General features: G+C 37.8%; 1 protein-coding gene across 5 annotated transcripts in view; it reads left to right on the forward strand.

Annotated features, from left to right (window-relative positions):
- Positions 1 to 23753, forward strand: part of LOC137251463 (pleckstrin homology-like domain family B member 1) — a 229946-nt gene that overhangs the window by 106753 nt on the left and 99440 nt on the right. For 4 of the 5 annotated variants that reach the window (XR_010953255.1, XM_067786084.1, XM_067786083.1 and 1 more), the window contains 5 exons: positions 11728 to 11842; positions 15557 to 17649; positions 20205 to 20404; positions 20465 to 21375; positions 21455 to 21563. Coding sequence is in view for 4 of the 5 variants with exons in the window: in XM_067786084.1 (XP_067642185.1) it covers positions 11728 to 11842; positions 15557 to 17649; positions 20205 to 20404; positions 20465 to 21375; positions 21455 to 21563 (3428 nt within the window). In the remaining variant the exon portion in view is untranslated. Of the gene's footprint in view, positions 1 to 11069; positions 11443 to 11727; positions 11843 to 15556; positions 17650 to 20204; positions 20405 to 20464; positions 21376 to 21454; positions 21564 to 23753 lie in introns of those variants that run through there. The other variant, XM_067786085.1, reaches the window with a different exon arrangement.

A 23753-nucleotide genomic window follows, 5' to 3' on the forward strand; every position in this document is an offset into this window, starting at 1 on the left:
TAGCGCAGAATGTCATAAAAAAAAATTTGTAAAGCTATAAATTTTTTTTCTCGCAGTTAATTTGCAATAAATCATTATGTAAAATTTTCAACTTCTTCCGCCAACCTTTCGCCGATTGGTTTCGCTAACTTCAGTGTTATTTTAGCGCAGAATGTCATAAAAAAAATTTTTGTAAAGCTATACATATTTTTTTCTCGCTGTTAATTTGCACTAAATTAGGTACTCATTATGTAAAATTTTCAACTTCTTCCGCCAACCTTTCGCCGATTGGTTTCGCTAACTTCAGTCTTATTTTAGCGCAGAATGTCATAAAAAAAAATTTTGTAAAGCTATACATTTTTTTTCTCGCAGTTTATTTGCAATAAATTAGGTACTTATTATGTAAAATTTTCAACTTATTCCGCCAACCTTTCGCCGATTGGTTTCGCTAACTTCAATCTTATTTTAGCGCAGAATGTCATAAAAAAAAATTTGTAAAGCTATAAATTTTTTTTCGCAGTTAATTTGCAATAAATTAAGTACTCATTATGTAAAATTTTCAACTTCTTCCGCCAACCTTTCGCCGATTGGTTTCGCTAACTTCAGTCTTATTTTAGCGCAGAATGTCATAAAAAAAATTTGTAAAGCTATACAGTTTTTTTCTCGCAGTTAATTTGCAATAAATTAGGTACCCATTATGTAAAATTTTCACGTTATTCCGCCAACCTTTCGCCGATTGGTTTCGCTAACTTCAGTCTTATTTTAGCGCACAATGTCATAAAAAAAAATTTGTAAAGCTATACAGTTTTTTTTCTCGCAGTTAATTTGCAATAAATTAGGTACTCATTATGTAAAATTTTCAACTTATTCCGCCAACCTTTCGCCGATTGGTTTCGCTAACTTCAGTCTTATTTTAGCGCAGAATCTCATAAAAAAAATTGTAAAGCTATACATTTTTTTTTCTGGCACTTAATTTGCATTTAATTAGCTACTAATTATGTAAAATTTTCAACATATTCCGCCAACCTTTCGACGCTAAAATAAGGGACGTTTGTACAGCATGATTTTCGTTTGCCGTTTTCAATTGCCTACTAAGTCCAAAGTTGCATTTATTGGCAAGTGTGATTCTCCGCTGGATTTCAGAGCTGATGTTGTTTGTACTAATGCTGGTTCCTAAATAAACTAAGACTTTTACTATTTCGAAACTATGACTGCCAACAGTAGCGTGGCCGAGGCGGAAATGCGCTCACTCTTTGCACGATGACAGCAGGTACTTCGTTTTGCCCTCATTTACCATTAACCCATCTTTTTCGCTTCTTTTTCCAGTTAGTAGTAAGCACAACTTACGGCGTGAGTGTTCAGGATGATGATATCAATGTCATCAGCATACGCCAGTAATTGCACGCTTTTGTAGAATATTGTTCCAGAGCGGTTAAGTTCTGCAGCTAGTATAACTTAATGACATCAAATTAAAGAAATCGCACGACTGAGTTGATGGTGTTACTCAACGTCCTTTGCACAGCCGTATAAGTTTTGCGGGGAAGCCAAACTCAGACATGCGGCATTTAGGAAGCTCCCTTTCGTGCTGTCGAAGGCGGCTTAAAAATCGACGAAGAGGGCATGTGTGTATATTCTTTTTTCGTGATTTTTTTCCAAGATTTGGCGCATTGTGAAAATCTGGTCGATGGTAGATTTGCCAGGTCAGTGTGCAATCAGCCGATTCACGGTCGGCTTCAACCTTACGCATAATACCCTTGACAGGACATTATATGCGATATTAAGAAGTCTGATTCCGCGATAGTTGGCGCAGTTTGCAGGATCATACTTAGATCTGCTCATATAATTACCTTCTCGGGCATGAGATCAAAGATAAACGAATCAAAATAGATTTTTTCAGTAGTGGACGTGGGGGGACTTGTCCTGTAACTAAGGCGTTTCCTGTTGGCTTTAAATATAGCTTAGAATGAATAACTGGCGTACAAAGTGACCAAAAGCACCTAGTCGGCCAAGGTGCTGGTTGGGAGATTTGCTAATTCTACCTCTCTTGCCTCATCATATACTTATACAGCACCTTATGTAAACCAAATAGGCACACACATCTGAACATCAGTACAATAGCAACATAATCAGCACGTGCCATTCTCAAACGTCTGCTTCCATAAATAATTTCAATCAATAAGCGCGAACAACGAATTCCCTGCATCAATGATTCCCTCCATGACACAAACAGAGGATGCTCACAGGTGGTGTTATCCCAACAGCTGATTGCTTCTTCTTGATAATTTTCCATACAAGGCCTTGTACTACAACATATCAGTTAATCAAAATCAATGAAATTTTTCTTTTGACTTGACATTCTTCTGTACGGCGAATTGGTTGAATTCGCTTTGCCACCACCTGGTATGGATTCGCCTTGGGTACCAACGTTTACAAAATTATTTATTGAACGTTTATTAGAGCTTAATTTCAAATGCTTTACTATCATTTATAGTATTGTAACGAATTTACTTGCAAATCCTCTTATTTGCCCTTTTGCTAGGTTCGTATCGCTAAACTGTTGAATAAATAACTCCAATATTGAATAATGGAAAAATGGCCTTTATTAAAATACTTCACAATAACACTAAAACTGTGCAACGAATAGCTTAATAACCAAACTGACTTTTAAAATAATACTGCTATTGTTCGCTAGATATCGTCTTAGTCGTAACTGCTTAACAACTCAAATCAAACTGAATTCCAGCGCCTCTACATCTGCAGCCTTTTATACTCTCTGGTTTCCTCGTTCGCATCTTCTAGAATCTACTAGCATTGTCCATGAGCTCACAAACTTCTCAGCTATAACTAAAATTGCACGATTTTATAGCTTCTCTCATACCCCATGCTTGTATGTGTGAGCGACATTTCCACAATTATAATTGCCTACATTTAGGAGCATCTCAAATAAGATGTCTGCATATGGTTGTGCCTTGCTTCTCGGCCATAGTGTACCTAGACAAGTGTGTCAACTAAGCGATAAACGTCAAAACTACAAACAGCCTCGCTCACCTGATGCAAATCTCAGGTCTAGAGTTGCATTTTTGGTACGTAAGAGTACTTCAAGCTGAGTTGCATTTGATAGTTTAATAAAATTTTGTAGTATTTACAGATGAAATAGTTGCATATATTTCAGCGGAAATAAGAATACTAGAAGATTTGTAGCCTGCAATAATGCGGAAACACACGGAAAGCAAAATTTATTTAAATTAGAGTCAAAATATAAAGCGCCACACGTGTAACATGGAAAAATTTCACTTCTATGGCTGTTTACACAAATGCATAAGGGCAAAATTATATAAAAGCTTTGGTCGCTTCACAGCAAAGATAACGTATGGCGTTTCATTGTATTTCGTATGGCGTTGTCAAAGCGTAGGCACGCAACCAAAGCATTTATGGAAATTGTTCGATACTTCGCCAGACAGATGAATTATTTAATGCAACACAACCAAAGCGTCTGTGTAAATCCGCGTTAATTTTTATAGCTGTGAAAGTCACCTGAAAATAAAATGGTGCTGTAAGTGCAAACAAATCAAACTCCTATATGACACTGCTTTATTTTCTATGTAATTTCTCTTATATTTTCTGTCGAGGGAGCCAATAAGGTTTAAGTACCGGTGTAAATGTGTGAACTATATTTAAAAAAACTAACGAAATACCAGAAAAATACAAAGTAGTTCATTAAAAACAAACAAGCCAGTTTGTATTTCGATAGGGTTTTTTGACAATAGACCGTTTTTTCTTTATTTTTTCGGACAAATGAAAATTTTGTTTTTGGTTTCAAAATTTTGTTCATAAAAACACAACTAAATTCAAAGTGTAAATTGTGTGTGCAAATGAGTTTTCAATAAGTGTACATTTTTCAGTTTTTCATAGTTAAGGAATTGACGTTTTCTCTGCTTTTTGCACTTAAAAACCCTCTGTAATAAATTAAACTTTTAATAAAAATCAATAACTCTGAAATGAACACTTTTCGCCATGATATAAAATTAAAACGCTGTGGAACAGGAGCAGAACTTTTGTGACTACATAAACCCTGTTTCAATCTTTTACGTCTCTGCACAGAACCCTAATTGACCGTTTTCAACCAAAACAACAATGGCAATCCAGATTTTCCCGTTATGCTCACTTAAGCGAGTGCCTGTCAGAAAGAAGTCAACACACTTGTACTTGTACACTATGTTCTCGGCTGCCTTATATATGTGTATACATGAATTGATTATTGACGTAAATATCGCCTAGCATGGCCTTAGCATCGCCTTAGTGATGGTATAGCTTAGTGATGCTAATATCCGTGACAGTATAGATTCGCCTTGGCTGCTGATAATTAAAAATACCCGGGCAAGTCACGTTATACATCTGATTTTCGAATGCGGCTACTGACCACAATTCCCTTGCTCCTACAGTTGATTAGAGGAAGTTAGGTTATTGCAACACAACGGGGACTATCCTCTATTAGGCTTTGTTAGTGCATATTTCTCATGTTCACATGTGTGTTGTGAACGAGTTGTAAGCGAGCTATCGATTGGTTATCGAAGTGTTATGTTATTGTTATCGATGACAAAGGTTATCGATGAGTTATAGATAGACGGCGGTCGCCGTGGTGTGGTGGTAGCGTACTCCGCCTACCACACAGAAGATCGTGGGTTCAAACTCCCGGTCAAAGCAACATAAAACATGTAGGTCCCGTCCACCGAAAAATTAAAAGGAGCACGATTAAGAGAAGCTCGGCCTAAAATCCGTTCGGAGGTTATCGCGCCTTGAAAAATAGAAAATCCATGAAAAATAATAAATCCACAAAAAAATGTGCAATTGTATTTTGCGCATAGCTCCTGACAGAAGTAAAGTTTTTAGCTTGAGTTTTCGGCCGATTGTTATTACGTTCAAAACACGTTTGGTAAAGGACCAAGGTAAGGCACACTACAGTCTTTTGACACCTCTTCCCACATTTCTTCCCACACGTGTTATAGTTGCCGACCCGGTTTTTAAGTAAAAACCTAGTTTTTTCTTAAGTGCAAAATCCTATATAATTTTATATATGTACATAGAAATTATATCGCATGGTGGCATGGTTTAAAGAACTAATAGTACTAGTTATTTGTTTTGAATATTAAACTAAAATTTTAGGTGATTCGGGGAAAAAATTTTAAATAGCAGGTACCCTATTATGTGTACATTAGGCCGGGTCGATTTGTGGGGAGGGAAAAAAATCGCCCATTGCTCTGTGAAAATCATATTCTAGGGATCAAAATAAGAAACTTTGCCGAAGGAACCATACCTCTAAAACGAATTCTGATGTCCCCCCTTTGGGTCGTAGGGGCAAATTTTGAAAAATCCCACTTTGAAATGCATATGTTTTTTCTTTTTGGAGTTTATTTTTCTCTTTAGAAATTTATTTAGTCAGAACATATGTAAATGAAAAAATGAATTTAACTTAGTAATAGAAAATAAATTAAAAAAAATTATTAGAAATTAGCGTTTTTACAACCCCCTTTTAAAACCAAGGCATCAGTGTGATGCATTTGCATGTCGTAAACATAGTTGTGTGGGTTTTTTATTCAACCGTTTTAAAAAATGAAGGTATCACTGTGACACAATTGCAGATCGTAAAATTGCTTGTGTTGTTTTTTTAAGCCACCACAAGACACAGCAGGTAGAATTGAAATTGCCCCTACCCAAAAGTTCGACCCAAAGGGGGGGACATCAGAATTCGTTTTAGAGTTATGATTCCTTCGGCAAAGTTTCTTATTTTGATCCCTAGAATACGATTTTCGCAGAGCAATGAGCGATTTTTAAATCGACCCGCCCTAGTGTACATATAAGTTGAGTGCTGCCAATTCTCATAGAACTGATCCAGATCGTTCCAAGGAGACTTGATCGCGATACTGGGCTGGATAACTCAATGGAACGCTACTATTATTCTTGCAAAGGCGAATTCAGTAGAAGGTGGTGTTATTCCATATACTGATTGCTTCTTCTTGATAACTTCCATGCAATATGTCAGTTAATCGAAATCAATGCTAATTTTCTCTTGATATGACAATCTGCTGTACGGCGGATCGGATTAAATTCGCTTTGTCATCACCTTGTATAGGTTCGCCTTGATTCTTCTATTCATCTTTCTTCCATTTTAAGAATTGTTATTTGAGAGCTGCGCGCATTTCATTTGAAATGAGAGACGCAATGTGCATCTGCCTACATGCATACATAGCCTCTTATGTACCCACATCTCAGTGGTATAATTTTGTAATGTTTTTTTTTTTCTCGTCTACCTTCCTATGTAGCATAGTAAATAATTCAATGGAACTGCTTTGCTTCTGCACATTGTAAATAAGTACCTGGAACGTAAACAATTGGCGCGAATGTCACAGAATCAACTGTGCTCCTTTATTATACTCAGCGTGCTTTGCTCACATAGTATATTAACTTTGATTGTATAACGGTTGGTTGTACAGGTATAAAGGAATCGAGATAGATATAGACTTCCATATATCAAAATCATCAGTATCCAAAGAAATCTGATTGAGCCCACGCCCACTTTTTATATATATAACATTTTGGAAAACACAAAAAACCTGATTATTTAGTAAATAATACTAAAGAGAGAAATAATAGAGCTTACGATTTCTCTTAGAAGAGATTTCTCGCGAGATTCTCGAATCTCGAATTACTCGTAAGGCTCGCGAGATTTTCAAATCTCAAATTTCTCGTAAGGCTCGCGAGCTTTTCGACATTCAACTTAATCGATTCATTGGCTGTTTTATATAGAGCTTTCGATTTCTTCTGGAGCACAAGCCAAAAAGTCCGCAAAACCAAAAGTAAAAACCCCGAAATGTATAGAATATTGCCAATGCAGCGACTGAATTGAAAGTCGAGAAGATCGCGAGTAATTCGAGATTCAAGAATCTCGCGAGAAGCCATGTTCTTGATGTCTCGTTGAAAAATAAAATATTGTGAACAAAATTATATGTATAATAAATATGTTTCGAGTTAAATGTCATTGAAGCAATATAATCAACAAAAAAGTCACAAGTAAAAAAAACCAAGTGTATAAATACTGTCCATACATCGATTAAGTAAGAATGTCGAGAAGCTCGCGAGATTTACGAGTACTTCGAGGACACGAGAGTCTCGCGAGAAGACGAGTTCTCGACTTCTGGGGTCTCGAAAATCTCGCTTGTGTTCGAGAAGAAATCGTAAGCTCTAGTAAATAATACACATAGAATGTTGAAATTTGACGTGTGGACTGATATTGAGACTCTTGATAAAATTTTGAACATGTTTTTTAAAATGGGCGTGGCACCGCCCACTTGTGATAAAATCAATTTTACAAATATTATTAATCATAAATCAAAAATCGTTAAACCTATCGTAACAAAATTCGGCAGAGAGGTTGCCTTTACTATAATGAATGCTGTGAAGAAAAATTATATAAAAGATTTTTAAAAGGGTCGTGGACGAATAAAATAAGCTTATATCTTTGCAAACAAGAGCTTTATATCAATGGTATTTCATTTCCCAAATGGATTTATAAAATAAATAGGAAAAACTTCAAATTTAAAAAAATTGGCGTGGCACCGCCTCTTTTATGACTAAGGAATTTTCTGTTTCGGGAGTCATAACTCGAAGAAAAATTAATGGATCGTAATGAAATTGGGTACACAGATTGAGGGGATCGGTTAAAGACCACGGCAACTTAGATATAAAACAAGTTTAAAATGGTCATAGAATAAAATAATAAGCTATAACTTAGCAAAAAATAGTTTTGAATCAATGATATTTCACTTATCAAGTTTTATTTTAAGAGGAAATGGGGAGGGACATTTAAACGGGTGGTGCCGTGTGTTACGTAGAACAGTAATTTATCTGAAATGAAATGTGCAATTGAAGCTGACGCTGAGTATATAATGTTCGGTTACACCCGAACTTAGACACCTTTACTTGTTAAATATATTTTCAACCACCTTTTGGTTGTAATTGAGCTTACAATGTTGCAGTTTAGCTCGTACCATTTTTGTTTGGAATGCAGGCACTTATTCCAACATTTGGTTTAGTTGGTTCAGTCAGTTCTAAAGCGCAGCCAAGTATTTATATTATATATTAACCTGGGTCGATTTGTATGAACGAAAGTTAACCGATATCGCGCCAAACAGGGTATACATATGACAATTTTAGTAGGTTATGAAAAAACCTTAAAAATCAAAGTCGAAAAAAAGTCAAAAAAATGAAATTTCGCAGGCTCGAAAATTATTTTTTTGGGTATGCGTAGTGGAACTTTTTTTCCTGAGCCGTCGAAAAATCGATGGCGCGATATCGGTTAATAAATCGATGCACTCTAATATATATACATATATATGTATGAACCTAAACAACTTAAACGTTAACAAATGCGACTGGATCAAAATAATTTAAACACCATGCAAAATCGTTTTACTTTAAAGTTGAAACATTTGCCCCTAAGTGAAATCGCAATCGTTAAATTGTGCATAACTTAAATATTACTTACCTGCATGTCTTCATGCATTTAGCTACACATCGTCTAGGTATCGTCCAATATGCTTGCAACGTTTAACTAAATGCATGTCAGTATGTCTGTCTGGTTGTTCATAATAAATGAGTGTTTTGTGTTTTTAAAACTTTGCATGTTATAATCAGTTTGTGCATTAAACAAATTTAAACAATGTTGCCAAAAAATGTATCGATAACAAATTGATGTTTGTTATTGTGTAGAAAGTGAAATCAAAGTAAATTAGCCTAAAATGTGCCGAAAGTAAATTAATTAATGAAAATCGATGTGCATTGAAGTAAAGTGCAGCCCTTAGGTTGGCGCATAAAATATCTTTTGGACCAAAAATTCATAAAAAAAATAAGGCCAACCCCCGTAATGTCAATTGACCTTATGACCACTTCAAATGGCAACAAAGTCAGTTGAAGTTAAGGCCGCGGAACGATGAAATATTTCATATAGAAGCGTTTAACATAAGCTTATGCATTCCAGTAACATCGCCACAATCAACCAAGAGTTGCGTTTATAAATATGATGGGACTTCATACTTGGCAATTGAAGTTGATTTCGCCTTGCCAATTCGCATACAAAATTTCGCGAAGCATTCCCTGCAAAAAATGCGATTAGTCTAGGATGAATCCGGGATTAGGCGAAAGGAGTATGCGAATGCTAGTTTTGATCTCTTTGTATGAGTTGAACTGTTCCTTTTTGTTTGAGCATGTCCTATGAAGAGACTAATTGTACGCATTTATACCCGAAAGGGATCGATAGAACCAATCCCCTTTGTACCCATGTGGGAGCATATGAAGACTACTCCGTTTTTGATTTAATAAGGACTGAAATAGGGCCCAGTGGAATTTTTCATGGCAGAAATACAATCGAAGAAGCCACCAAATATATTTGATGTAAGTTCGCCCGCTTTTCAAAAAGGTATAAAAAATATTATCCGAAAATTCAACCCTAACTCCGGCGTAGTCGTTAAGACCTAGCAATTAAGGTTCGGTATAGGGCTCCGCAGTTTTCTTAAGTAATTTATTTCAATCACGTGTCATCTTTTTTATTTTACTCCCTTCGTTGCCGTTTTTTTTTTTTTTTTATTTCTTCAATCAATTATGCCTAAATGTAGACAAAAGAGATCAATCGGAGACAAATCTCTTTAGAGATTAATCGCACGATTATTTGCAAGGACAAGTAAATATTGGTTATGTTGTTGACATTCATTATTGCTTATGGAGTGAAACGACTGTAAAACGTGCATGTAATCAAAATTATGCCTAAATGTAGACAAAAGAGATCAATCGGAGACCAATCTCTTTAGGGATTAATCGCACGATTATTTGCAGGGACAAGTAAATATTGGTTATGTTGTTGACATTCATTATTGCTTATGGAGTGAAACGACTGTAAAACGTGCGTGTAATCAAATTTTTTTTATGAGAACCTATGGAAACAACGTAAAACTGAATAGGGTCAACACACGATGCGTCTGACTCGCGAATCAGATGTGTACGTTTTGACTCGCCGTCAAAATCAAACTCGTTTTTATTTTCAGGAGTCAGACAGTCATGTCGGTGTAACAAATACTAAAATATTTTCATTAACATATTGAAAGTGAGACTTGACTTTGACGCGCTGTGCTAAGACCCTATAAGACTGCAACGAATATAACACTCTGGTGAAGTCTAAATGTATTTCAAGAAGAAAACCGATGACGTCGCATATTTTTTGTAGGGTTGTTATAAACATTCTCCCTATACAACAAAAATACTTGCTAACATATTTTGTGTCGTATTCATATTGCAGTTTTTAATTGCGAAAAATGTTAGAAAAGTTACCAACGAGTGGCAAAAATAATTTCACTTGCAAAGTGTGCCAGCACCCTTAGCCAAAGCAAATGTCAAATACTTCTTATGCTTTGCTTGCAACAAAAGTTGCAAGTTGGCTGCTTTTTCATGTCAGATGGCGCCAGTGTCGCTCAATCTACCGTTCTCCATGAAAATACGTGCAATCTACTCATAATGCATATGATTGAGTTAAACGCATCTATATGAAAAACTGTTATGTGACAGGGCTTTTATGGTCATATGAAAAATTGAGATTATGGCCATCCTGGTTTTTTAAAAATGAGCGTAAAATCAACTTTTTTTCTCAATTCACCATAAAGTAATTTTTTTTGTTTCCCACTTTAACGTACTGAAATTGTAACAATTGTTGGATAACAGTTTTGTTTTATTTATTTGCGCTATATATTTGTTCAGTCGAATAAAAAGATACATTTTTTCATTTAAAATTTTAGGGCACGACGCCCCTTTTCCTATATTTTGGTCACACTCTATCGGATAAAAAAAAATGGCGCAATGAGGTCCTCTCTGAGATAAGAAGAACTCATTCAACTAAATGTTTAATGAAAATTTGGAATAAAAACCGACCATAGAACGGCAGGTGAATTCAATCAGAGAAGAATATTGGAGAAGAGTATGGATCAGAGAGATTAAGAGGATCATGTTATAGCACCGTGCAGCATTGAATATTTTTTAGCGCTTTGGAGCAGTGGTCGACGCAACAAACCTGGAGATTGAGCGTTTGGCATGGGCGGTAAAAATAGGCCGAATGCAGATCAAGAGTTTTACCGCAAGAAACCTACCGTACAGACACTAGTTTGAGGAGGAAAAAGTGGAACGTAACAAACACGTGCAACTATCGAAACAGCACTAAATCGATCCTTTTCTGCGATTTCTGATATTTCCAACGATAAACAAAACAAAATAGCCCCCCGGTCCCCGCGATAGTTAACCGATTATAAAACAGTAACTTGTATCGATTGCTTCTTGATAAGAAGCCGAAGAAGCTTTTCTCGAAAAGCCCGAAATTATTTGTTTCGGGTAAAAATACCTCTGTTGAGCTGTTAGTTAAACTTCTGGGTGAGCTCTAGTTAACTTGAAAACATTATATTACTAGACGCATTGAACTTCACGACTACTTAGTAATTACGACTTTTTTTACCTTGAGCCTGATTTTGAAAATTGCACAAAAGTGCTTTACCGTTACACGGTAACAAATGTGGATTTATGTTTTGATATTGCAAATAATTTTATTGCAGTCATCGCTGTTTAAAGTATTGTGTTTTTCTCTAATATCAATTTCTAATATTTAGGTATAGTTTTTCCATTAACACATAATTTTTTTTTTTCTTCTTATTTTTGCAGATGTCTCTAACGAAAAAGGATCCTACATTACGCGTTGCTGCCAACGACCCGCATTTGGTCAGTTTGGGTGGTGGTCGTTTAAGCACAGCTGTTACTATTCATTACATACCCATAGGTAAGGAATATACAACACACGTATTCGCATACTCAAGATTTAATTTTGTTAACAAAATTGGCAATGTCAAATATTTGTTTGTTAAATAACGTTGGCATCAAAATTGTATTGTAACGAATTTTGGGGAATTACGTTTATTCCAAGCCTTCTGCTAATGTTCGAATCGCTAAACTGTTGAATAAATAACTCCAGTATTCAGAAATGCAAAATGGTTTTTATTAGACTACTTTGAGAGTACTTCACAATAACTCTTCCTTCACAACTAATTGCGTGTTTAAATCAAACTGCTTAGTCATGCCTCAGCTTGCGCTGCTTTTATACTCTCGGTTTCCTCGTTCACCCACTTCTCCTAAGATCTAGTAATTTCGTGAACTTTATGCTTGGTTACCAACCATATACATGTATATTTGTAGTTTGTAGCTATATGCGTGTGTATATGTGAGTACTACGTCGGCTGGTGATGACATGCGTTTGTGAGTCTCTCTCCTCTGCCTTGTATGCATGTGTGTAAATGATGATTGATTTGTTGACGTACATACGAGTGGCTGCTTAGTATCGGCTTAGGGATGATAGTATCACTTAGTGATGTTAATATTCGCCACAGTTATAATGATCGTACCCATCAAAACACAGAGAAAGTACTTTATTAATAATAATGCAATAATGTATACACCAGCTGCATTGCTTAGATAAGATTTGGTTAAACTGGTCGGTCAGTGAGGACCTCACATATACTGATCCAGTTTTTTAAGCTATTTTCTGTGTTTAAGCTGCAGACATTGGTGCGTTATCGGTAACCTTATAACAGCTGATTCGACCAACCTTATGGCAATCAATGTAATCGATTATTGGTGCCATATCGTAACGCTAAAGTCGTAACAGTATCGTAGCCAACCAATTGGTTTTTGGCATTGTGAATGATGACAAAGTGTGATCTCTTATCTGTCAACTGCCTGACAGGCTGTTCAATATGGCAACTTTTCAGCGTTTTGACAGGCTGTTCAATATGGCGGCGCCTATCTTCAGCGGGTGATAGAAAGAGATACAGAATGAGACAGCGATAGTCAAATACGAATCAGGTGATCCAATCACTTTGGAATTTTGACGTTTATGCAGAAGAGATCACACTTTGTCATCATTCACAATAGTTTTTGGTTTCTCGCCATATCCATAACCTAAAAATATTTGAGTTGGTGAATTTAATAACTTTGTTGATTTTATTCATTGTTTTGGATACGTTATGACTAAGAGACTTATTTTTTGTGGAATATGTTTGTAATTTTTTGCGTTTTCTTCATTTTTATAAAATTTTCACGATTTTTAGGTTAAGGCACCAATAATCGATAACAATGTATCGTATAGGGTTACGTTAGGGATATGACTACAGCGATACGACAAACGGCACCAATGACTCCGCTTTTATACTGCTTGGGTTACCGCTTCAACTTCCCCGAAAAACAGTACATTGATCTGTGAGCTTATAGGATTTGTTTATTTCCGGATCAGCACAGTATACCGCAGACCCTACTTCTTCCATTACGTGTATCGTGTCGTCCGCCATTTGGGCACCATTGGTCCAACCATCCACCTCTATTGTGGCTAAAAGAGCTCCTTCGAAGCGCATGCACGGAATTAAGTATTCTCTTCGTTCAATAATTCATGACGCTATACTACTATGGCTGTAAGGTATGTGCACAAGCTGCCCCAAAGCACTGAGCATCGTTGCAATTGTTAACTCTATGTTCTTCGCCACCAGGTCTACAGGTGGATGTGCTGCGTTGCTTGTTCGGTTAACTTCATCTCACTGATAAGGTTATAACTAAATTGGTGATGCCGTAAATCAGCCAAGACAATTTAGAATTTTTATGTTTAATGGTCGATTGTTGAAAGCATTTTTAAATCTGTTTATCTGAAAACGTTGAAAGAGAGATTGACAGGTTCACTAAGGAATACTTGGAACAGTAAGGTCATGGACAAATCTGTTATAATAAAACCTTGATTGGCATTGCGGATTGGCCTTATACATTCATTAGGGGTTTTGGAGAGAGACAGTTGAACCTTCATCATCATTAGTTGGTGCTTAACCTCTTAGGCGATTTTAGTCTCTGCGTAATATGTCACGCCTGCTATCCTTGTTTTGCGATAACTGACGTCAATTGGAAGCACCAAGGGAGATGAATTTATCGTCCATAAGTTCATTCCAACTCAGTGGAGGTGTCCCCCTTTCTTTTCTTCTAACATTATCTAGCCAGAGAAGCCTTCCAACTATTTTAATGTCTGCGTAGACGTTCATCATTAAACTTCTTTTCATAAACACTGTTGGTTATAGAATAACTCCAACCTAGCTTAATTGCTGCCTCGAGACCTAGCAACTCCGCCGCCCCTAAAAGCTAAGGTTCCACCTGGCGAGGGTTAGCTTACAGGCATGTGACGCTAAAAGACAGTGTCCAGTTAGTATGCCCATTGTGAGCCTGAAGTCTGCCCTCTTCAGAGATATGAGTTACTTTTTTTTAGTCTAGTATCGTAGAATTCGCACATCATCTTAGAAATTTTGCAGCCCCGCGCTTCTGCCCACGCCTTTCCTGCTTGATGGATCATATGCAATTTCTGTCTTTTTTTGATTTCTCACAAATAGATTGGGACGTTTACCGTCGATTCATTGAGTTCTACACGCTCCTTTGCCAACACATCGGCCTTTTCGTTACATTCTCTCCCATTATGACCGGGAACCTAGTACAGATGTTTGGTCCGGTCTGAGCGAAGTTTTTTCAATACTTCTTTGCATTCCAGAACACTTCTTGGTGAAGTACTACGTGAGACTGTCGCCTTGATCGCCACCTAACGATCAATATATATATGTATTGACGTGACTGCAGCGTCTTTTACAATTTCTGCTGCTTTCACGGCTATAATTTTCTCCTGAAAGACGCTGCAGTAATCTGGAAGCCTTTAGGATCTACTAATTTCTGTATCGACACAGTCACGTCGCATAAGATGTTAATTCGGAACCATCGGTATACGCATGTATAGTATGTTCTGCCATTTCTGCACCCTAGCGCAAACCCTCCGGCGCAATTGTGGCACCCAGAACTCTTTCGAAGCTTAGGTAAGGGACCATATATACCGTTTGCCCGATATTAGATGGCGCTATAGTGCTATGGCCACACGGCCTGCACTCAAGCTGCCCCGAGGCCTTAAGCCTTGTTACAGAGGCTAACGCGATATTTTTTACATATTCCTTAGGTCTGCGGCGGGATGTGTAGAATGGCATACAATATTGCTGTCGGGGTAGGTTTTAGAGCTTCCGGTATGCTAATCATTTATAATCTGCATATCCCCTCTAGTTTTTTGATATACGCACTTTTTTGTGTGGCTGTCCACTTAACAAGGACCAGTTAGACTAAGTCCTTCAGTCATCATCAGATAAAGAAGTTCTCATCATGGGCTTTTGGTTACGTTTTTGCATTGGTAGGGGTTATTTTACAAGGCAGATACCAACCACCCCGCTCAATACACGCACATTTTAATCGCAGCTTCAGACCGGCGTGCTTTATGGGGTATATCCTATGCCCTCAACCCTCGGCGCTTTGTGGCTCTAGTTGAAAATAGTATTGACGGTTAGGCGTGAATTAGGAAAATAATTTATTTCACTTACCGCATTTTTAAATTTTGCCTTAGCATTTTGTTAACAACATTTTATTTTAAATTTTTTAGGTGACATGACCATTGGCTCGTCCTCCACTTGTAGCATTTCATTGAATGGTAGCGGGGTACGACCTACACATTGCACCATCTATCGTAGCGAAGAGAACGAGGTAACAATTGTACCCGAACAAGATGCGCGTATACTCATCGACGGCACGAAGATCACTAACGAAATAAATCTAACACAGGGTGCCATGATCACAATTGGAAATTCGAATTATTTACGTTTCAATAATCCCGCTGAAGCACAAATGATGCGTTCAGCCATGGGTTCAAATGAACGCATATCAATGCCACAAATAGACTTTACACAAGTGCCACAACGTGAATCCACAAAAAGCCTTGATGACTCCAGTCATTGCAGTGCAGATGTACATCAATCTATAGCTATCGATGCTTACTATGACGAATATATTAGTCCAATGTCAATGTCAATGGGTAGAGGAGAGTCGTCCATGAAGAGCAGCAATAAATCGTTGTACAACAACGTCGCTCTAGCACCAATCGACATAAATGGACTGCATTGCCCGAAGGTTTTCACCGCAGATTTGGTCACCGTGAATATGCCAGCCAAGGATGTGTTGGGTCAAAAATATGCAAATTTTGCAAAGAATTTGGCTGAAAATCATCGTAGTGATAAGAATTCCTCACCAACACCAACACGAAATAATCAACTTAATAATAGTTTAAAGGGTGCGAATTTGCAAAATGTGTCGGGTAATTATGTTAATATACCGAGCACATCGAATTTCATACAAAATACAAATACAACAAATGGCAGCATGGAATTCTTGGCGAAGGTGAATAACACAACATCGTCCGCGCGTACGACCAGTGGTACCGTGAGTCATCATAACGTACCCGCTTATGATCGTTATCCTAAACCAGGCTCATATGGTGGACTACAAATTTATCCCATGAATGGTGTAAATACCGAAATTAATAGCAATTCAACAAACTCCTCACCAGTGCACCGCCCACAATACACAGAGAGCTCACCGAGTATACAACGCAGAAATCTCTCAAATTTAAGTAACTCAGAGAATGAGCGGCTTGAAGATATGTTAAAAATATGTACCGAATATTCGGATCGTCAAAATCAAAGTTGTGCGGCGTCGCTCACTTCCTCGCCTATAGTGCAAAATCGTATAAAAACAAATGGCTCACTGCCCCGTGACAAGAAATCGCCGTTCCATCATGAATTAACCAACTCACAGCAACAGCTGCAAAACTCTTTCACTGGCAGTAGTAATAATCTCAGCAGCAGCAGCTACAACAGTACACATAACCCCTCAACCATATCCACCTCAATTGGTTATGAGAATGTGCGTGGTGTGGTTCCACAGAATCGCATTGAAATTGGTCAACAATCATCGCAAGGCCCAACCTCTCCACAGACCGGCTATGAAAATGTCGTAATTGGCAAATATGTACCACAAAGCCCACGTACGAAAATTCGGACTACTTGCATGTCACCGAAAAAGGATCATTCTTTTAGTAGCGCATATTGTGCACAAGCACCCAGTGCCACGGTACCACCACCTATCGCGCCAAAACCTTTGGTAAAACAAAGTGAATATGAGCAGCTAATAAAAACATTTGAAGAGAAATTAAAATTGGAAATGCAGGCCATCGAAGAGAGTAGTCGTTATCAACCATCTGCGGCTGGTTCTCTAAAAACTGCACCAGCCTCTGCTGAGTATTCGCCTACAAAGCGTCCGACTAAGAATATTAATAATCTCACATTAAACTTGCGGGAGTCAAATTCACTGCAAAATTCACCTAAACTGCAAAAAAAACCAGCGCCAGCACCACGTTTGTTTTCTAAAACAGCTTTACTTAGTTTTAATAGCAGTGGCTCGGCTAAGTCTCTGCCTACCACAAACGATGTATTATGTAAGCCAACAACTTCTGCCTGCTATCCCGCTAGTACGTGTGTTAAAGGAATCGAAGCAACTAAATCAGCAAAAGAGATTTCGTATGACGACTGCACTGATATTGAACAACTAAAGCAAAAGAGAAAGCAAATCTTATTACGTCTGCAGGCGGTTAAGAATGAGATAAATGAGTTGCAGAAGCAAGAAACAGAGGAGCTAAGAGAGGTAAGAAGTGAAATAAAGATAAAGAAAAATAGATATACGATAAAGCCTTACTTACTTACGTAATTGCCGCTTAACCGTTTAAACGGTTATGGCCGTCCAAGAACGCGCAAACGCCGCTTCTTTGTTGGATTAACTGGCGCCAATTGGTCACACCAAAGGAATTTAAATGGTTTTAAATCTGATCATTCCAGCGGAGTGGGGGCCGACCTTTTCCTCTGATGCCATATTCGAGTTCCGGTGAGAATATTTTCTTGGCCGGATCATCATCTGTCACTCGCATAACATGGCGTAGCCAATATAGCCGTTGTATTTTAATTCGCTGAACTATGTTGGCGTCTGCATAAAGTTCGTACAGATCATCATTAAATCTTCTTCGGTACTCGCCGTCGCCGACGCGTAGAGGTTCACGAATCTTGAAAGAAATTTTCTCTCGAACATTGCCAGAGCCACTTCATCTGATATCGTCAGGGTACATGCTTTTGCACCCTGCAGGAGGACGGATAAGTTAAGTGACTTGTAGAGCATGATCTTCATTTGCCGAGAGAAGACTTTACTTTTCAATTGCCTTTTCAGTCCAAAACAGCATTTGTTGGCTAGAGTGATTATGCGCTGGATTCGCTGGTTTCCAAATAAACGAAGTAGTTTAATATGGGGGAACATATGTATGTATATTTCATTCAATTGCGGATTCCGGATCATCATTTTCCCTGGGCGTTTCATCGCTCTCTCCATTTAGGAGTACATAGAAGTGCTCCCTCCATAATCTAAGCCCCCAAATTCCAACCTTCGCTAAAACTCCATCGCCAAAAATATTTAGTACCGTATGGTTACAAGAATACTTACTTTTAGATGGGAGTTAAGCGGTTATTCCGTAAATGTTACATATTTTCCTGCGCATTTGGTACTGCTTTAGATATTTTTGGCGATAGAGTTTTGCGTTAGAGAAGGTTGGAATTTGGGGACAGGTCGCCGTTTTTGTTTTTATAGGTGTTTTTCCTAGGCTTAAAACCTTCTGTCCGTCGCCGAATTTTTTGGTAAGGTTTTGTGGCTAGCAGCTCAAACTCCTCGCACTGCCGTCTTTCTGCCTATTATTTTCTTCCTGTAAAAGCGTTTCGCTTCCCATTTCAACTCGCGGTAGCGTTCACACACTCTTCTTGTTGCTTTCGCTTTTTGTTCTTTTCCGTGGTCGTCGCATTAAAACACAAACAAGTCAATACACCAAATAGTATAGGATGGGGCTAAGATTACATAAGCCACTAGATCAAACAGAGGCATGGTAGCCGAGTGATCAGAGGCGCTGACATTTAACAAAGCCTATTATATAGGCCCATGTACCATATCAAAGAGAAGGCCATAAGGTTGACCCTTGCAGTTTGGCTTGCTGTACACCTACCACCGATATCGATCGTTGCGGCTTTTTTAGGAGTTTGCAGGCATAGCAGATGATTTTGGGAAAATTTTTAGTTTGGCATCTCTGATGTCGAACTAAAGCCTGCCCAGCTACTTGAGAACTGTACAGTTGGGACATTCGAGCTCATTAGCTTCATTTTAACTCTGGGCAATCGAATATTCGCCCGGGATCTCTTTGGAATTTCCGAAGCCAGGATGGTCTTTAACGGAAGGCCACCATTTGTGCTGCTCGTTTAAGCAACACACTTCACTAAAAACTTTCTTAATAAGCCGCCCACGCATTTTAGCGCCTTACAGCCACGACAAACCTCTCAGTTAAAGGCGCGAATAAGAGTTTGTTCTCTATCAGGTGCTCGATGACCTTCAGTGATGGACTCCCCTCAATAGGATTCAACCTAGCTGGAGGCGAGCTTTACCGATGTTGAAGCACAAGGTGAAAGACCCTTGTCTGCTTATTGAGCTCGCTCCACTTAGCTATGCATTCGTTTACTTCCTGCGAGCGATTCCGGTTCTTTTGTTTTTGATTACTCGTCAGAGAGTACATCGTATTTGTTTTTATTTTTCCTTTCCATATCTTGATCTCCCGACTACACTAAAACAAGTTGGAACGCCCCTACAGAGACCGCATGCCGAGGTTTAATCCACCTTGAAATTAGCATCTGTAGGTTAATTATCAGTAAATATTTTAATACCTAGGACAGAAATAGGGGACATTTTTTTCCAAATTTTTGAAGGAAAACTTGTTGTGATGTTTTTGTAGCGATAAATACATTCGCCGAAGGCTTTGGGGATTGTTATCGATGTTGATGGCATTTTGCCGGATATAGATCCTGCACGTTCCGGTAACAAGCACTATAAAGGTGTAAGCCCGACCATCTCGGGAACGATTTAATATGATCTGATTGAACATTATAAGCCATCCCGTCGCCCACCCCCTAGTTCATGAGGAACTTCGGGTCGCCAGAGCCCCGGCTGCTTAAGAAACAGAATTCGCCATTGGAAGGTGAGGTTGACAATTGGGTTGGAGAAGCTATAAACTGCGATGGGATTCCCTTCAAAGGGTTGCATTCTACTAGTACTGCAATATTGCCCAACTCTGCGAATATCTATACCCAAATGAGTACTAACATATATTTATATTCTAGCTGGATATGGAAAAGGCTCTAGTGACTGCCGAGGTAAACTCGATGGGCGATTCCGTGGGTGCATTGGAAACACAACTAGAACTTTTGCAGAGCAAAATTCACCGGTTCGAGGCACAACGCAATGCCACGCGTGTTATGGAAGAGAATCAACAAGCAAAACTAAAGCAGTCAATTGAAATGAAACAAGATCAGATGAATAAGTAGTTACTTTAAAATATTAATTTAACCACAAATTAAAAATTTGCTTCTATCGATTACAGATTAAAATCAATGCTGCAGCTGAAACCAAATGATGACTGCCTTAAAGAGGAGCTCCGTAATGTCAGCGAATCATTGGAAAATGACCGGAAAACATTTGAGGATTTAGAGTTCCAATATTTGGAAGAAGAATCAGAATGGCATGCCTATCGTGATGAGCTGCACAATGAGGAAACTAGTTTAAAAACAAAAATAAAAGAGAAGCGTATTGAATTACAACATTTGGAGCGACAAGATATGGGCAATACATCGGCGTATGCTAAAACATTAAAATTCAAATTAATCAATGCATGCAGTACACTCAAAATAGAGCAAGAACTTTTGAAACAGGTAGAGAATAATATTTGCGATATAACCGGTGATTTGAAAGTGAATTCATCAGAAGAAGATCTGAGTACCAGAACATCGTCCTCAGCTTCACCAAAATCGCAGAGTAATCTTGCAGTAGGCGTTATGTCTCAATCGCTTTTCGGTTCAGCTGAATTACTTTGTCCCAAACATACAAATGAGGATATGATGTCAAAGAGTGTCAATGAGAATATGTTCTTCAATAATAAAATTGAATTACCCACCCAAGCGCCTGTCACAAGTACGCCCAAACGTAAACAGCTGTATGTAGTCGATATAAATGATGCTGATGTTGCTTTAAATGAAGCTCATAGCCTACTTGACAAATGTGACACTGCGATTGATGAAAACCGACATGCAGAAAAGGTCAATTTCAATCTTACACTTGGCAATGATGATTTCGAAGTGAATCCATTGGAACGTCGTGTACCATCACAGGATGATATTGATCGCATTTGTAAAGTGACAAGCAATGCACCCATATCAACAAAAGGTGCCAGCACAAGAATATTTGATAGTATCAAAGAAATTGAAAGAAATCGTCAATTGTTATTGGCACAGCAAGGTGAACTCCATACATAAGTTTAATTTGTTTATAAAGTGCAGTTTTGAATATGAAACTTGTTTTCTCATTTGCATTTAAGGTCATCACGTGATTGAACATGAACGTCAGAAAATAATTGATTTAAAAAAGAAATGTCACGATGAAGCACGCGCTCAATATCTACAAAAACTAAGTAACGATGAAAGCGAGTAAGTATCTTTCAATTTAAAGCTTAAACTATGTAGAAATTGGCCGGGACATCCCGTTTTTTCACAAATTTTGAAGTGTCCCGCCGGGAAATGCTATGTCCCGGAATTTTCACAATATCAACATTAATAAATTATAATCTGATACGAAATATGGCCATATTTGCGGCTTCGGTTGTATTCAGCTCATTAGCGTATTGCTTGCAACTCTGTAAAGAAAAAAATTCATCCCTACTGTGGTTCTGAATATTGCCAATGTTTGACATTTCGCACACCCAAATATAAATTTTGGCATTGGGAAGTGTTATGTTTTAAAATAACGTTTGAAAAATGAATCCATAAAATATTGAATTCGCATGAAACACATTAAACGTGTTAATTGTTAGCCCGTTTCATAAAAATATTTGTTATAAATAAGTGACTTTAAAAAATTTGCAAACGTTTTACAAGACGGTTCACCACCTAATTTTTATCAAAAATTATCAAAGGTGGTATCAAAAAACGCGTCTCGATCTCCGTTTTTAGAATCCGAAAGCGAAAATTTAAATTTTTTATTTCTATCAAAAGATATAAGCAAAAAATCGGCTAAACTTTTCATGTGGTTGTTGTTTTTTTTTTGTATATTTCGGACCCTCGGGGTCATTTTACGGTTTTTTGTAGATAACATTGGACAGAAATAAATTTTTTTTCGAGACGCATTTTTTGATACTACCTTTGATAAATTTTTATTAAAATTAGGTGGTGCACCGTCTTGTAAAACGTTACCAAAAGTTTAATTCCATCTAAAAATTATTTCGCCGAATGAGCAACCCATACCTTATATAGGTGTTTTTTATTTTTCAAATGTCCCGGGAATTTGGCTAAAATTTGAGGTTTGTCCCGGGAACTCGAAATAAAAATCTGGCAACCCTAACTTCTACATAGTTTAAACGGTTGAACTCTGGCTTGCAGGATCTGTATGTAGTGATTTTGAAGATATTTTAGGATCCTCAAGTTTCTTGAAGTTTAAGAGATTGTCCAGCATTTATTTTCTGCCCTTATGATGTTCTGACATCATAAAAAGACATCCCGTGGCAGTTTTAAACACCGTGTTTTAACAGGCCTGCAACTTTCTTCACTTTATTTGTCTTAAGCTCGACGACCGAATCGGAGAAGCGTAGAACATGCTGCCAGCAAGGTACTTCAAGATTTGTTTACGGATCAAAACTGTGGGTATAATTGCGGCTGCATTCTCATTAAAATGCAGGTCACTGTGGAACGTCACGCATAGTATTTTCTTGTTCCGGTAAGTTGGCAGCGTATTGCCATCAACGTAGATGTCCAATATTTCCTACATTTGGAAGAGCCAGAACCTGTGCTCACCACCGGGAGGTAGCCCCTTCTTTCATTTTTCTTGGTTTGGATATTGCGTTTTTAAATTGGACCGATATTTTCCGACACTTCAAACAGTGTACGGTACCTATTGAGACTAGGCAATTGGTATTAGTTATCACGAAACAAGGATAACTGAAACAAGGATGCCAGAATTGCTTAGGTGGAGCTATACAGGGTGTTTTGCTGCGATTCTTTAAGAATTTAACATTATTTTCTGTGGCTAATGCAAGAGGTCTAAAAATTCGGATCTATCCCGCATACCCTAGAAATTGCAGTTATAATCTATACCTTTGGATGTTAATCAATACGAAACCAATTTTTTAAAAAACAATGTTGTTGTAGCGATAAGGACACAACCCGATGGTTTTGGGAGTGTTATCGATGTTGATGGTCCTTTGTTATTACCCCGACCAATCTGGGGAACGATTACTGATGACAACATTTAACCCTCTAGATTTTTTAAGTCGGGCTTATGTTATACACCCGTTTCCTATTTTCTTTTATTTGTATGGTTAATATTAATCTTAACATACAAAAAAAAAACAAGTTTGGCCTTTTCCACCTTTTTAGTAAACAAAGTTATGGGCATGTATAGTGGACGACGACGACGCATTCTGCATTTTTCTCAATTAAAGCAATGCACATGTAATTCTGTATCTAAATTGTAAATTGGTGTACTTGTTGCTCCAATGTATGTACTTTAGGTTGGTCCGTAAAAATGAAATTAATGAAACATTTCAGCTACATTTCACCAAAGATAAAACATATATTTTGTCACCGATGTTAGACCGTTACGGTGTGGCTGCGACGACCTTATGT

The sequence above is a fragment of the Eurosta solidaginis genome, chromosome 4, assembly GCF_040869045.1.
Source record: "Eurosta solidaginis isolate ZX-2024a chromosome 4, ASM4086904v1, whole genome shotgun sequence".
In the NCBI taxonomy this organism is placed as follows: Eukaryota; Metazoa; Arthropoda; class Insecta; order Diptera; family Tephritidae; genus Eurosta; species Eurosta solidaginis.